At 37.6% G+C, this 15,146-nt stretch overlaps 1 protein-coding gene across 1 annotated transcript; it reads right to left on the bottom strand.

Moving 5' to 3' along the window:
• Window positions 1-5,759: 5,759 nt before the first annotated feature.
• Window positions 5,760-14,719, bottom strand: kbtbd11 (kelch repeat and BTB (POZ) domain containing 11). The gene is made up of 2 exons (XM_088908419.1): window positions 14,140-14,719; window positions 5,760-12,507 (listed from the first exon to the last, which is right to left on the bottom strand). The coding sequence occupies exon 2, from the start codon at window positions 11,973-11,975 to the stop codon at window positions 9,636-9,638; it is 2,340 nt and encodes a 779-aa protein (XP_088764545.1). The 5' UTR covers window positions 11,976-12,507; window positions 14,140-14,719; the 3' UTR covers window positions 5,760-9,635.
• Window positions 14,720-15,146: the final 427 nt, after the last annotated feature.

Genomic DNA, 15,146 nt, shown 5'->3' with positions numbered 1-15,146 from the left:
TCATCACATAATATGATATAGACACATATACACATTGACAATTTGTTTAGACCAAACAAGAGACAAAATATTTGGAAATACTATAAGTAAATCTATAAGTAAAAGCAATCGGTTACTTAATAAGAAGATTCCAAAGTGAAGAATTAAAAAGGACAAAAATAAGAAGAAAATCTAGCAAGTAGAGTTGGATTTCTAATTATGCTTTTAGTAAGAAAAGTAATTGGAAAGACATGTTAAGTGAAAAATGAAAAAAATGTATTAGTTATGATTATTACATAATTATACTTGTTAATAATAGATATTACCAAAAAGTCTTACAATTTCTTTATTTTGGTAAACTGAACATAATATTCTTCCCTTGATTTAATTTTCACACTATATACCTTAGCATTCTGTTTACTTTTTTATTCCTTATGTACATTATTGTGATAGAGGAATGTAGAAAGTGTTTCCCACTACTCCTGTATTTGTATAACCTTTAAATTGAATTAATCAGACTATTCATGTGTGTTGCCAAGAATTTCTATATCCTTTATTTTGTGAATTAACTTTTATGAGGAACTTTAATACAGCCATTCCAGTCAGGTAAATATGTCGTACGGTTTAGTCATCAGCTGGCCTTTTTGCTTGTATTGGATTCTAGTGAGTTAGTGAAATAAGACTTTCCATTTCTAAATCCATATTGGATATCTAAAAATGCTTGTTTTAAAAATAGTTTTGATTTTAGCTCTCACAGTTATTTCCATTGTGGAAAACACCATTCCCAGGAAGCTGTACAGTATTGACTTTTATTGATTTTATTTAGTTGGCTGATGTTTTTATCCAAACTCCTGATTGAAGTCTCTCATAACTGGTCACTTTGAAATATTTAAACATTTCTAAGTCCAAAGAACTTTAAAACCCATTAATTTCATCACATACGGTGTGTACTGTACATTACAGCCAATATCATATACTGTACCCTTTATTCATACCCCCATTTAAATAAGAACATGAAAGAAAGTTATGACAGAGTGAGTTTAGGTTTATCTTGTTTAAAAAAAACTAAATTGTTATATTGTAATTGTAATATTATTGCACATAGCAGAGTAGTATTTGTCATAATTTAAAACAAGAGTGATGTCTTTAAGAGAAACAAAAATATAAACGAGAAGGCATTGATTTGAGAAGATTAAGTAATGTAGCACACAGTAACATTCATAGCATGGCAAAGTAACATACAGTACAGGATAGATAGGCTGGGAACTGGCAGCTAAGGAAACAGAAAAAAAAAATCCTTAGTGCTTTCAGCTCATCGAGACAAACTGTTTGTCAAAGTTGTAATGTTCAGAAGTGACAGCAAGTGTGAATGACTGCTTATGAGAGGATTGCCATATATGAGGGATATTTATATTTAATAAGTTGAGGAATTGACATATATTTATATATTTATATTGAAAAGTGTGTGAACCTTTTAAATATAATATATAGTGTTGTAACTGTGAATATCCCTTTGTATGCTCAAGATAGATATATGTCTGCACAATTATTTTTACTTACTGGATATTTCACGGAAGTCAAATGTTTATACTGTACTTAATGGACCTGATTGATTTATATTCTTAATCTGTCAGGACAGGAGGTGGCACTGTTGCCCCTCTTTAAGTTAGCACAACAAACTTGAAGCAGCTCTCCAAGCTATTTGGCATAGTCTTTCACTGTAATACAACATTTTAATCAGTCATGTTTTTTTAATTGTAAGTATATCTAATGATTTTTCACAATTTTCATATCAGGCCATATACATTTTTAAAGACAATAAACTGCAGGCCCATGCACCTTTAGTATGTATTTCACAGAACCCAGTTTTTGTCTTGTAGAAGCTTATGTTGTCTCTTCCCACCCTTATTTTAATTCTATTTCCCATTGTTCATTTCCTATTATCGGTATTATCAAAGATATCAGTGAACTAACAGTGAAATGACTGATACATGTATTTAAACTGAACATTTTCTAGGTGATATAGTGATGTGGTGGTTAGGACTTGTGCTTCACTACAGCTGAGTCTGGGTTTGAATCTTACTTTGAACACCTCTGCTTTGGAAGTTTGCATGCTCTCTGCTGCTCCAGTTGCTCTGACAATTATGAAATGTTCCTTTTTCATGGCCCTGGGATGAATAGAGCTCCCACCCAGCTCAGTTCTGCTCTGCTCCCTTTGCTCCTGGGATAGTATCTGGCTTGTGACGCTCACTCAGATAATTACCTTTCTGATAATGGATGGGTAGATGTATGAGTTGTTGCACACGTTTTGCTTTTTAATTATATGTTTAAGGTCATGATAAAAATGTATGTTAGCAATGAGAAAGCGCTGCTGAATGCAGGTGAGTATAAGGGGGCAAGTCACTTCACATTCAGAAAATGCAAAATGAGAGCAATTGTTTTGATTTTTCCAGGCATCTAAAAAGGTTAAGTACAAAAGTAAAACAGCCACAGTAATGTATCACTGTACCGTTAAAGTGTACTATAAAGCCCTAAGTCTCCTTGTAGCTTTCATTATTTTCTGGCAGATATCCTAGAGTCAGGCTTTCTGTTGAAATGTAAAAGTTTTCAGACAGAAAGCTCATACTGTACTGGGGTTTAAATGACCTATTAAATTACAATAGACCTTGAGATATAAAAATAATTTATTGAAATGGCTACGATGGTTTTTACAAATTCAGATGACACTGGAAAAGGGATTAAAATAACTGCCTGTTTTCAAAATGAAAAAGGAAATGTCACTGCCAGCTGGAGGCTCAACATTTGAAGCAACTATCCATAGGACCTTTGTCTTGGAAAATTAAATGCCAGACTTTTTATTTAATGCATCCGATTTTTAACAGACAGACAAAATAAACTCTGTTTGTAAGATGAGATGCTGCCATCAAGGTATGTAATGTTATCTTTTTTCCCCCCCAAAAAAATCAAACCACATTCCAGAATCATAATAATCATAGGAATGTCGCATTATTACTATTGAGTAATTTCCATATCCAAGCCACACAACATCTCATTCAGCCAGAGTTTATTCAGGTTTCTGTGGCATTACGCCAACAAGAGAGCACTTGATTCCCCTTTGGATGGATCACCAGTCCATCACAGTGAGTGGTCCCCTGGCAATTCTAGTCTGCATTTATATAGCTGTGAGGGACTGGAGCAAAGAGTCTCACTCAAGGTACAGCAGTTTTGAGTTCAGAGACCTACTTACTGTACAACACTGCACCCAGATAAAGGATATAACTCACGTTAAATGTTTTAAGTAGTGAAAACTCAGGTCAAAAGTGGCAATAAATTACCAAATTACCAAATAAATTTTAAAAAGTCAAAACCTTGGAGGCACAGTGGCACAGTGGTTAGAATTGTTGCCTCACGGTACTGGGGCCCTGGGTTCAATTCCTGGGGTGCTATTTGTGTGGAATTTGTATATTCTTCTGTTGTTCATGTGGGTTTTTGCTAAGAGTTTCCTCCCACAGACTCAAGATACACTGGTAGGTTGATTGGCCTCAGGAATTTGGCCATGGTGAATGCGTGTGTCAGTGTTTGTGTCCAAACCTGGGTGTACCATCTTGAACCTGTTGCTTGCTGGGATAGACTTCCCAGCCATTTTTTGAAGATCCCAGAAACACACATTTTGAGATGTTTTCTTATTTATGTAGTATCAAACTCTGGCCTCATTTAGAACATCTTGAAACTGAGACAAGAAACCCTTGGTTACAGTTTGGACATAGTTTTGAAGTCGTTGATCTCTGTTATTACAATATCTACAATCCAGGGTAAAGTTATGCCTTCATGGTACAGCTCACAATCTTTATACCTCTGCAACAAAATTTCTTAGAATTTCAATAGTAATTAGGGGAATGATAAAAAGCTTAGCTTACTGAAAGGTAAAATGCAACATTGAACCAATTCAATGATGAAGAAAAGATTTGATTATAAAAGGACAATATTTTTAGAGCTCTAACTTTGACTTGAAATATTACAATTGCCTGCATGGTTGACATAATGTCTGTATATTTCAGAGATGAATGTTCTGCCATAGACAACCTCAAAATGAAAAAGTACCACAGACACATTTTTAAAGTAAAGTTTGTAACTTCAGCTGTGATTTCTGCCAATCAAACAAAAAAAAGTTTGATCCATGTGACAATCTTATTAAGCCAGCTTTGCATTTGATACATACAGTACATACACAAGAATGTTAGAAATTCAAGAAAAAGCCAGTGATTTTCCCATATGTAAAATCAGAGCTTTAAGGGCTAAATTCCAAAACAAACTGCAGTCAGTGCTCTGTTTTTTTTCCTATCTCCAATGTAGATCTGGACTTCAAAGTCCCCTTCACATTGTCTTCATCTAAGACAAATAATTCTCCAAGAAATATATTTATTATAAAATCTGGTAAACATGGTAGGGGAAGGTATAATTTTAAGCGTAAACATATTAACTTTCCATAGAGATTGAGCTTACTGTCACAATATGAAATGCAGTTGAATCCAATTGAAATCAGAGAAAATGTCAGATAACATGGTGAAAAGCAAGATGGATTTTCAGTCCTTTTAGTTTAAAGGAATGAAATATGCTTTCTTTTATTATTATAATTAAGATGTTATCACACAGACCTGGAAGGTTTGCAGTTTCTGGACCATAGTACTGTAAAGGTAGCTTAAAATAGTGAGTAGAAATCTATAAAAAGTGGCGGCATTAATTATTAAATAAAACATTAATGAGGTTATACCTTAGAACAAGACAGAAGTCACTCTAGTACTCAAACACCAACTTTGCAAATTCCTACTGTATGTATAGATCAACAACAGGTCAAAACGTAAGAACAAGCAAATAATGACTAAATAAGCTGACTTATTTGGACTTCATATCTGCAAACTTTGTAGTAATGGAGGAGGAAACCATCTAAATATAAGAGGTGTAACTTGAAGGAGGGACAACACCTGAAACATTGTTTTTTTCCTTTCTAATTTTCAGTGTGGAATTAACCTTTACTTGTTCCTTGGCAGCCAATACACACTGACAGACACACCTCACTCAAGCTGCTTCAAACAGAGCAGTCTCACATACTGTATCTTACTTTTTCTGATAGCTGATATTTAACTTGGTATATTTTCTTAAACCAATAAGGGATAAATACATAAACCATCCTTCGTATTTAGAATATACTCCAAAAAAGTACAATAATTAATACAAAACACCTAATACATACTTTTAGCTGGGTACTGTAATGTCAAACCTGTGTCAAATTAACATATGCAACCATGAGATTAGGCAAATTCATGATGCATCTGTGTAACCCGGGAATTATCTGTACCTGTATCTGAATCTACAGTAAACAGTACTTGTTCTTGCATCTGCACCTTTACCTGTATCTACAGTATTGGTACCTGTAGCTGAATCTGTGTCTGTGCCTATATCAGTACCTGTACCCACACATGAAGCTACGCATCTGTGACTAAACTTATACCTTCATCCTTTTCTGTATCTGTACATGTGTAACAAAACGGAAACAAATTATTACACGCTGTTTTGCCATATACTGTAAATACAGTATGTCATATATGACAATTGAATTAAATAGAACTCAGTAAGGATATGTACCATGAACAGTATGTCTGCATCAGCAATGTGTACTTAACAATATCATGTCATAATTGTATATGAATTACGAGAGGAAAAAGATCCTGAGATAAAGTTTTAAACAAGAATCCACAAAAACATACAAATGAGCAAATAGGAGGTTCTAAGTGACCATTTTATTGTGGTACTTCATTTTAGCTGAGATACATGATCAAATAGCTTAAAAGCCATACATTAGTATATTAGCTGTTATTAAGTACAGTTGACAATCAGAAAGCATCTGTCTTCGCAAAGTCAGTATAGCTGCTTTTGAGACATTTTTAACAACACGGCAAATCCTAAAGTCCACACAAAGTCCTTAACAATTCAACAAAGCCGGCCTGCAGTATGCACAGGTCTCTGTCGCCACATACTGCTTCACCAGTACAGCTGTAGTACTGTTTTTCAAACAAGAGTGTTACACACCACAGGATTTTTCTCCGGGTGTGCTTCTGCATTCCTCGTTTGCTGCAGTAAGCGAAAAGTTCTGTAGGTACAAAACTGTTTTTCGTCTTTGACGAAGACGCAAGAGGATAAAAAGCTATATCCATTTAAAGTCCTTTGTATTTAGAAAATGCCGTTGTAGCGTCTGCTAGGAAACTGGCGTTACAAAAGCAATTTTGGTGAAGAATGGAACTCTGGCGGTTGGAACTCTGAATGTGCACTGCAGTGATCAGTGTGAGAGGAAACCGGGTGTGTTCCTGGTCAGTAATACCCCACTGGGAGTATCTTTTTTCTCAAGTACATACATGAACAGAAACCAGCAAATGCGACTGCACACCAAATAAGAATTCCAATGTACTTGTTACAAATGGCAAATAAACTTGAAGCGTGAACACACCTTATGTGTTGCCTTGTTTAGAGAAAAAAGACAGTAATGCTTGTCGCGACCTTGCACATGCAGAAATGCAGGTTGACACTGACACCGCAGTGCCACTGCCCTGCAATCACGTTGTGCAGAATGCAAATACAAGAGGACAGTCAGACTCCCCATGGAGGATCACAACTGAGAAACGGAGGCTCTGGAGGCGTAATTACTTTTCACGAACTGCTCAGCAGGATCATATGCTATTTTGAGCTGAGGCTTCCCTTGCGTAGAAAATCACTTCATGAGCTACTGTACGTTTTCTTTCTCCCCATAAAACAGTATTATGAGCTGCTCTAGTACAGAGACTTCATTTTTAAATGAATGAAAGAAGATTTATTTTTGTGCAGGGGCTTACTTGAAAAGTGGATTTAAAGACAACTGAAGGATTTTAGCTGTTAAAACACTCATTTGATGATTTCATTCTTCACAGATAACGTGCTTTAATGAGAAAAATAAAATCGTTATGGTCCTCCATGGAGATCAGACAGCATGCGTGCATCCCTGTGCTATTGTTTGAGGCTAGAATAGTTAATATCAAGATGAAATGACAGAACGTTAGTGTTGTGTCATTATAATCAACTGTCTGCATAATTCAAGCTAATTCCCAGTGGAAAACGTAGCAAAAACCATACAAAAGCACCTGGGATCAAAGAGGGAATTAAATGGGAATGCAATGCAACATCTTCCTTACACCTTGTAAACTACAGTGGCCATAGAGGACTTTTCATTGTATTGTTCCCCAACATGATTGGTATCAAAATGATTAACACAGTTGAAATAATTGTATATCCATTCAATTCAGTTCCATTAAAAACTGGAACCTGTCGAACATCTCTTAAGATGTGACATTTCATGGTGTTATTTAACACCTCTTTCCCTTTCGAAAAAACAAACAGAACACATCTGCATTCAGCAAATCAAAATTATCCACAAATATGCCTGGAATAATTGCTTATGCTATTTATAAATATCTAAGCAGAAAAAGATATAAAAGCACAGAATTTCAGCACATGATTTTATCAAAACCAGTTACAGAGAGTTAAGGCAATGCCCCCCAAAATTGGACCTTAAAAAAAAAACAGTCCAGCAGGTTGTGTGAGTCTGTTTAAATTGGAGGCCTATCCTAGTCCCAGAGGGGATTAGGTTTCATTTTTACCGAGCTCCAACAAACCTAAATCAATTCATTATTGAAGTAATTGGACCGTTTAAACAAATTCTCCCAGCTCTTCAGGTGCTGGATCTCTAAAGAGACTTAAATGACCAGTTCAAGGATTGATTAGACACCCCTACCGTACATTACATCATTAGAAATTTCAAATAGCTCTATGAAGGTTTAATTGGACCAGTAAAATTTAAAATTTACATTATGTCTAAGGCTGCAGGTTTAAGGTGGCCTGCAAAACAAGCATGTTGGATTTATGCACTGAAAGACTACGCAGCGGGCAAACTTCACGCCTGCAACTGCTGCTGCCAGATTTTTACAACAGGACCTTGGTTTTATGTGTCATCCAAAACACAGAGGATGAGTAAATTTGAGTAGTCTGTACAGCATAACATGTACAAAGTTTTGAATCAAGAAACAGCACACTGTAACAACTCTTATCTCAACCAGGGGTCCCAAACTCAATTCCTGGTGTCCTGGTGGCTTGTGTTCCACCCAGACTCTCAGTTAACTACTGTAGTTGGTCTAATTATTCAGTCACTCCCACAGCTGTAATACTCCTAATGAGACTCCGAGGTGATTTAAAGGTGACTGTGCCTTTAATGAAGTGAATATCATGTGTATTCAACTAGAACGTGTAAGAAAAATCTTATACTTTCTAGTTTGGAAAATGGTTGGGTTTAATTGACTACTCAGGTTGGAACAAAATCCAGAAAAGACCCCTACTCTTACCCAAAGAACAACATACTGTAGCTCTTTGTCTGAATTTTGCCAGATATCTCTAATGGAAATCTTTTGGTTTTAATATATTTTAGTTTATCATCTTTACTCGGGTTAGCTACTTATTTTCTTTGTGTACTTGCAAATTGGTTCATCAGATTGAACAACTGTTAAAGATTATATTCAAAATGTGATTACTGTTACTTTTCATGATACAGCTGAGTTACATAAAAGTGTTTACATACATTTATGTAGTGAAAAGAAGAAAGTTTAAGAAAATGTTGTTTTTCTTCTTTCTTTCCACTGTACTTCTCAGTGTGGAATCAACCAATACTTTTACCCTTGCAGTGCGCACACTGATGCAGCGGTTAAGTATTGATCACATTGTGGGTTTCCATAAAGCAAATAAAACATTTTGAATTGAATTAAGGTTTTATAACTCAGCTTGTTTTGAATAATTATTGAATTCTGAAAGTTTTTTTACATGACTTGTTTTTGCATTATTTTTACTTAAGTACATTTGATTATTTATTATTTTTTTTCATTACTTTGCAGTAGTTAAGTCGAACCCTTGAAGAAGAGGCGTGATTTTAACAAAGCAATGACAACCCGTTCATAAGATCGGAGCTATCAGAACACCATCACCACCACCATCATTTAATAAAGGATAAATGATGCATGGGCGCTACTGCAAGGGCGAAGATGGGGTGGAGAAAAATTCAAAAACGTGGAGGAAACATGATATTTTCAAATAGGTAGACGGAAGTGTACTAGGATTTGACCTACTCCCGAACTTTTGTTTAAGACTCAATTTAACATATAATCTTATCGTCTTTTAAAAGAGGGAATGCTTTTAAAGGACTTTCCTTGCAGCAGGTGCTGCATTAAACAGTTATCAAGGGCATACACTAACGAAGGAAAAGAATGCTAGCTTAAAAGAAAGTGTACATACTGTACTGTCGCTAATACAAATTATTATATCCCAATGCATTAAGGAAAAACAAATGTATATTTGAAAGAATACCCCTGGAAAGGTCTAGGGCGTACGGCAATAATATCTCTAATCTGGCATGCAAAAATTCATTCCGATTTTAATTTACAAAACATCAAACCCTACAAAACGGTACAATGCAGGCAAGGTGTTTAGACAAGACTCATCTGATCACCCACTTAGATCATTTTAGCCAAGCCGCATAAATCCGTCTTTCGAAATACTGTATGAGCAATCCCAACGTAAAATACCCATTACGTACTCTTCTCTGCCTTTTCAGGGAGGCTGAGTATAAAGGGAAAGAGAACGCCCTTAGCTTCGAATGGAGCTTTCAGCTCTTCTTGTTCAAATCGTGCGTTTTCCTCCTCTATGATGAACCGCAAAGTATGCGATTTATTTACACAGTAAATGCAGGTACCTATGACTGCGCATCTGAAAGGCAGCGGATTGGTCTGTCGCAACGAGGCGCTTTCGTTCCACAGCTTCACAATAGTGTTGTATTTGAAAACATTGACACCCTGGTCACGGTTAACGTCAAATCTGTAAATGAAATTTTTGAAGGCCACCATGTCTGTGGATTTCTTCCTGCTGTTGTTGTAGGGGCACTCTTGCCACTCGTCCTTCTTCGGGTCGTATTTGAGAAGGCGATAAAAGAGCGAACCTCCAGACACATAAATTTCTCCGTTGCAGGTTGTCGCTTCGTGCGCAACAGCAAAAGCTCCTTTGGGCAGCGGAGCCACAGGAGTCCATCTGTCCATCCGTGGGTCGTATTTCTCCACGGTAAACAGACACTCTCCTCCTATTGCATACAGGTAGCCTTCCAAGGCAACTAGTTTAAGCTGAGACCGTGCTTGATTGAGTGGCCTTATTTCGCTCCAGCTATCAGTAATAGGATTATAACAAAATACCTTATCCGACAGCTTGCCTTTGTCGCCATATCCCTTAATTCCACCTGCTACAAATAGGTAGTTATACATCGTGCAAATTCCACAGCCTTTTGTGTTTATGTCTTCTGGCATCCGAGTCAGAGGTCTCCAGTCCTTTTCTGCTTCGTTATAGTAATATATCAAGTGATCTTCTTCTAAGGAAACAATAGATAAAGGGCTCTGAGGACGACTGTTATCTCGACTTTGAGGTCTGCTTCCAACCCGGTCATAAACGTCGTTTATTTCAGCCACCATTAAGCACTTCTTGCCTTCCATTCTCGCTTTCAGAATCAAATCTCTTTCAGATCCAGTTAAACGCCCATAAACGGAGGGATCCCTTAAAATCTGTAGGAAGTTATCGCTCATAAATCTGTACGCAGTCTCTTTGAGCTCGCTTAATCTTTGCTTTTTAGCTATGGTTAAAATGTCATAGCAGTTCTCAGTAGTAATCTGGCCCGACATTGTATCCATTGCCGTCTGAACTGCGCAAGGGATTTGCAGAATTTTAGCCCCGGTGATGACCTCCACCACATTATCCTTGTTCACTTCCATCCTGGAAGAATAAATATAATCTATTAAAATCTTGAGAGTCTTATAACTCACCCCCTTTACCTTCAGAATGTCTCTCGATAGCCGTGCCTTGAAATAGTCACTTTTCTCTGCCAAAATGGATTTGTGTGCCCGGATTTTCATTCCAGCCACTTCAATCACTAAATCCGGTTCTTCTTTAAAACTGCACAGATTTCTGACTCCATTTCCACTTTCCCATTGTCCTTGAATTGATTCCAGCCCCAGGTTTCCTTGTATTGTCCCGAATCCCCCCTGTTCGGTTCTGTGTCCCTCACTGACCAAATGACCAAAGTCGTTTATTGGCTCTGCTCCCGAAGAGATACAATAAGTAACAGGCGCGGAGGTCCCCTCCTCCTCCCCCAGAGCAGAACTGGCGGTATTAATCTGACACTGACTTTTCACGATTCCCCTCTCTTTACAGAACACAGCGCCTCTTTCCGCTTCGTCTTTGGTCTCGGTAGAGAAGCACAAGGAATGGCTCAGGCTGCAGGGCGATTTGGCCTGTGCGCCGGTAGGATCCTCCGCCGCTCCATTTCTGCTAATGGGATCACGCTGGTCTTGAACAGAATCCAGTATTCGTATTGCGGTAGTTTGCTGAAAAGGCTTATGGACGCTCCTGTCAGAAGAAATGTGAAAATTCTGAAACTCGGCCGCTCGAAACGGCAGCCAGGGCTTTTGGTGGGCATTCGGATCACCTGTGCAGGCGCCTCTTGGTTCGTGCGGATAGACATCCGTGTCCAAAATCGGGTGTCCCTTTACTAGCGAGTCCATTGCGTTTCCCGGGGCTTTGCTGGCCACTCTGGCTCTCTGTCGGCAGCAAGCCTGATTTTCTTGCGGCGTTCTCATTTCTGGCACATTTTCAATGGACTCCTGTTTCAACACAGCACTTTTGCCTAACTGATCTCCCCCTTGAGAAACAGGAGGTGTGTCAGCATTAGCATTGAGAAAACTAAACTCTGCCTCCGGCTTGAACTCCATGCGAGGGCGGGTTGCGGCGGAACACTGCGCTCCTTCATTCACCATTCCTCTCTGGAATCTCACATTTTGAGCTGTTGCTTTGGTGGTGCGGTCCTTATTCTGTAGAAGGGAATTCTGCATTTCTTAACAATCTGAAAGGACTGTCGTCCAATGGGGAAATTATGGTGCAAAAGGAGTACCCATGCTATTTGGCTTTTTGTCCTCTTTTGTTTTTAGGAGAATCACCCCCCCACCGAATAGAAAGATAGCTTAATGAGGTTAATTGGAGTAATAATTTTATTTGTGTGTTCCGTCAACCCTGTTGCATTCCAGGGATCTCGTCTTTTGGAAGCATTTTGGGGTTAAACAGCATCATACTAAGTCATGAAGACCACTGCGGCGCAGTTACTGTACATCCAAAGCGGACTGGGATACTATAAACCCTGGCCGCATTGTTCAGTTAATTCCGTTTTGAAAACAATAAAAAAAGAAGTCCAGACCCTTGTTTCAAGATGACTCAGAGACAGAGGGTGTAATTGTACGAGGGTGTACAGCCTCTTGATGTAGTTTTGCGATGAATCAGTTTTTTTGATGAACGAGTCATCATACGGGGCTGCTCTTCAAATCCACATGCATCTTCTCGTTCCAGAAAATCTCCTCAAGGAGTATATCTCTATGGGAAAAAAATGTGAGCATTTAGTCAATTGATAAAATGCGTATTTGTAATCTATTGTGTTTAAAAGTCCACTGCATGGCATAACGCCACCTTGTGCTTGGTTTTTGTACCCAAATCCAAATGTGAATTAACAGTACAAACAAGATTTACTGAAATATAAATCAAATGTTTAAATGCACGATAGAGCTATTGAGCAATTTAATATAAAATGAATATATGCAGTAAATGAAAAAAGGAATAAGGGATACATGGATAAAGATAGACTATCTGAGGTTTATTTATTTTTTACTTTTGTCGAAAGGAAGCTTCGAGACCACTAAATTGTCCACTATATATAAACAGATCGCATTCCGCGCGGTGTTTAATGTTTTTTTTATTCATGCTTGTTTCAGGTCACGTGTGTGAGTGTGATGTATTGTTCTCGGTGTGACGGCTTTATGACCGTCGACTCTTATAAGATTCCGTCTTGGTCCAACCCATCCATGGTTCCAGGAACAAGCTTTGGTAGTCCTGTGGGTGTTTTAACAGGGTATCTGCATCCTTTTGGAAGTGTACCGTTGACATCATTGTTAATTAAAAATCAAATGCAGTCGGTTGTCCGCTTTAAAATTGTATTTCACGAAAATGAAAACCTCTTTGTACTGTACAATCTTCACTCGATCGTCCCTGTTATTACGTCATTGCGTTATCCTCGCTAGACATTAAAACCTACAGTATATAAGTTCACCGGATAAATGACACGTATTGAAATCCTTGTCTCAGATTTGTGGCCTTTATTAAATACAAATAATTAAAATGCAGATAGCGATGTATGTTTAAATGGATTAATAGCACATTGCCATTCACTTTTAAACAGTTCGCTAAGTACAGAAAAACTAACCCCCCAGTCATATACAATTTGTACAGCTTTGAATTACGAAACGGATTTAATTAATTTTGATTAATTAATACACTGTATGACATCCCATGAAAAACAAAGTAATCAAACCATTTATATACTTTTGTACGCTTTTGATATTCTCCACTATGGAATGCTAAACCGCTTGTTGTTTCAGTAGATACTGTGTTTTCGGATCATTTATATAACTGTATACAGTATATTTATTTTTTTCTGGATGAGAGAAACGCCTAAACCATGTGTTTTCCATGGTGTTTAAAATTAACTCTATATTACGATCGTTTTACTATTTATTTTAGATTATATAAACTGTTATTTGGTACTCTTGCCCGGAGACTGAGATACAGCTGAGCATGCTCAGACAGCGGAGCGAGAGCACCAGTGTGGATTAATTCGGTATGACAGAAGAAAGCAGCACCCCTTTAGAATAAGCATCTCTTTATGTAACTATCGTTTAGTGAATCGTGCTGTGCTCCATCCCTTCCATACAGATAACAAAATGAATTAAAAATAACCCAAGCAACAATGGTGTAATGAACAATATTAATCAAGTTTTTTTAATTATCTGCATTTAGTAAATTAATGACTATACAAGTACTGTGTATATACATTGCGGTATTGTGATGTGCAAAGTAGTTGGAATTAAAAATGAAAATAGCAGACAACGACGTTCATAAACTTCTCTGAAGAGAGTCCTATTCAACACAATATAGCGTTCGGTTTGTACTTACGTGTCATCTTTGTGCGCTAGTAGCTCATAGTAACCAGGCTGTCTTTTACTGATGCAAGATGCTGGTGGATTCGGAAAGACCACAGTTTGACCGAAAATAGTTGCGACCTGGGCGGGAGCTGTCAAGTAAACATATATTATTCCTTGTGAAAGAAATCCCTTTAACCTGGCCTTCGCCTGCATTAGTTTTCAATAGTCTATGCGGAATCGCTTCCGTTTATTTGACTTCAAGTCTGATGCAACCTGCTGTTATTTAAATCCTGTCCCGCAGTGCTCTGTGCTAGTTACGAGAAAAAAAATTAAATCTCTATTTCGCGGAGACGTCTTTTTCAAGATAAAATCCACGGAAGATCCATGGATCCATTTCAATTCGCGTAATTCCGTTGTAGTAATAATATATCCACGTTTATCAGGGATTCGTTGCAGCCGAAAATGTGCACTCTCTTCAAGTCGGCAAAACGGGGTTATGTAGTGCGGCTACTGGATAATGTGTTCTTCAAGTTCAGGAGAAAAAAAACGACACTGTATTCGTGTATTCACTTCGAAGGGATAATGTTTTGGTTTTACATTATGGGAGGGGCAATTATTTAACAAACCGCACCCCTTTTATTAACCCTACACAAAACACTGCAACACACACACACTGTGCAAGGGAGGGACGCGCCTCTGTGGCTTATTAGAATTATGCAATTATGCCACACATGGACAGACTGGGAATACCATAAGTGCAAGTACTGGTCGTTTTCAACTGGATCTCCTATTATAGTTTGAAGTATTTCTGAATCGTACCTGAACTGTTTTTTTTTAAACTTGCATCTGTAGTAATTCAGTTACTTTAATCATTATGTACAGTATACAACACGTTAGTACAGTTATGCCAAGTAATTTGATCATAAAGCGACACTTAACAACGTCGTATTTTCACTTTAACTTGTATGGAGAAGTATACATTTATTTTGAATGGTCATTTGATGGGTGTTAGAGTGCAAAGGAATACAGTTTTCTGGG

Source organism: Atractosteus spatula, chromosome 2 (genome assembly GCF_055471065.1).
Source record: "Atractosteus spatula isolate fAtrSpa1 chromosome 2, fAtrSpa1.hap1, whole genome shotgun sequence".
NCBI classification, from domain to species: domain Eukaryota; kingdom Metazoa; phylum Chordata; class Actinopteri; order Semionotiformes; family Lepisosteidae; genus Atractosteus; species Atractosteus spatula.
Note: the sequence above shows the minus strand (reverse complement) of the source record. Positions and strands in the feature narration are given on the sequence as shown.

Excerpts from the sequence above, each read along its gene's own strand:
- kbtbd11 (XM_088908419.1), bottom strand. The coding sequence starts at position 11,975 with ATGCAGAATTCCCTTCTACAGAATAAGGACCGCACCACCAAAGCAACA.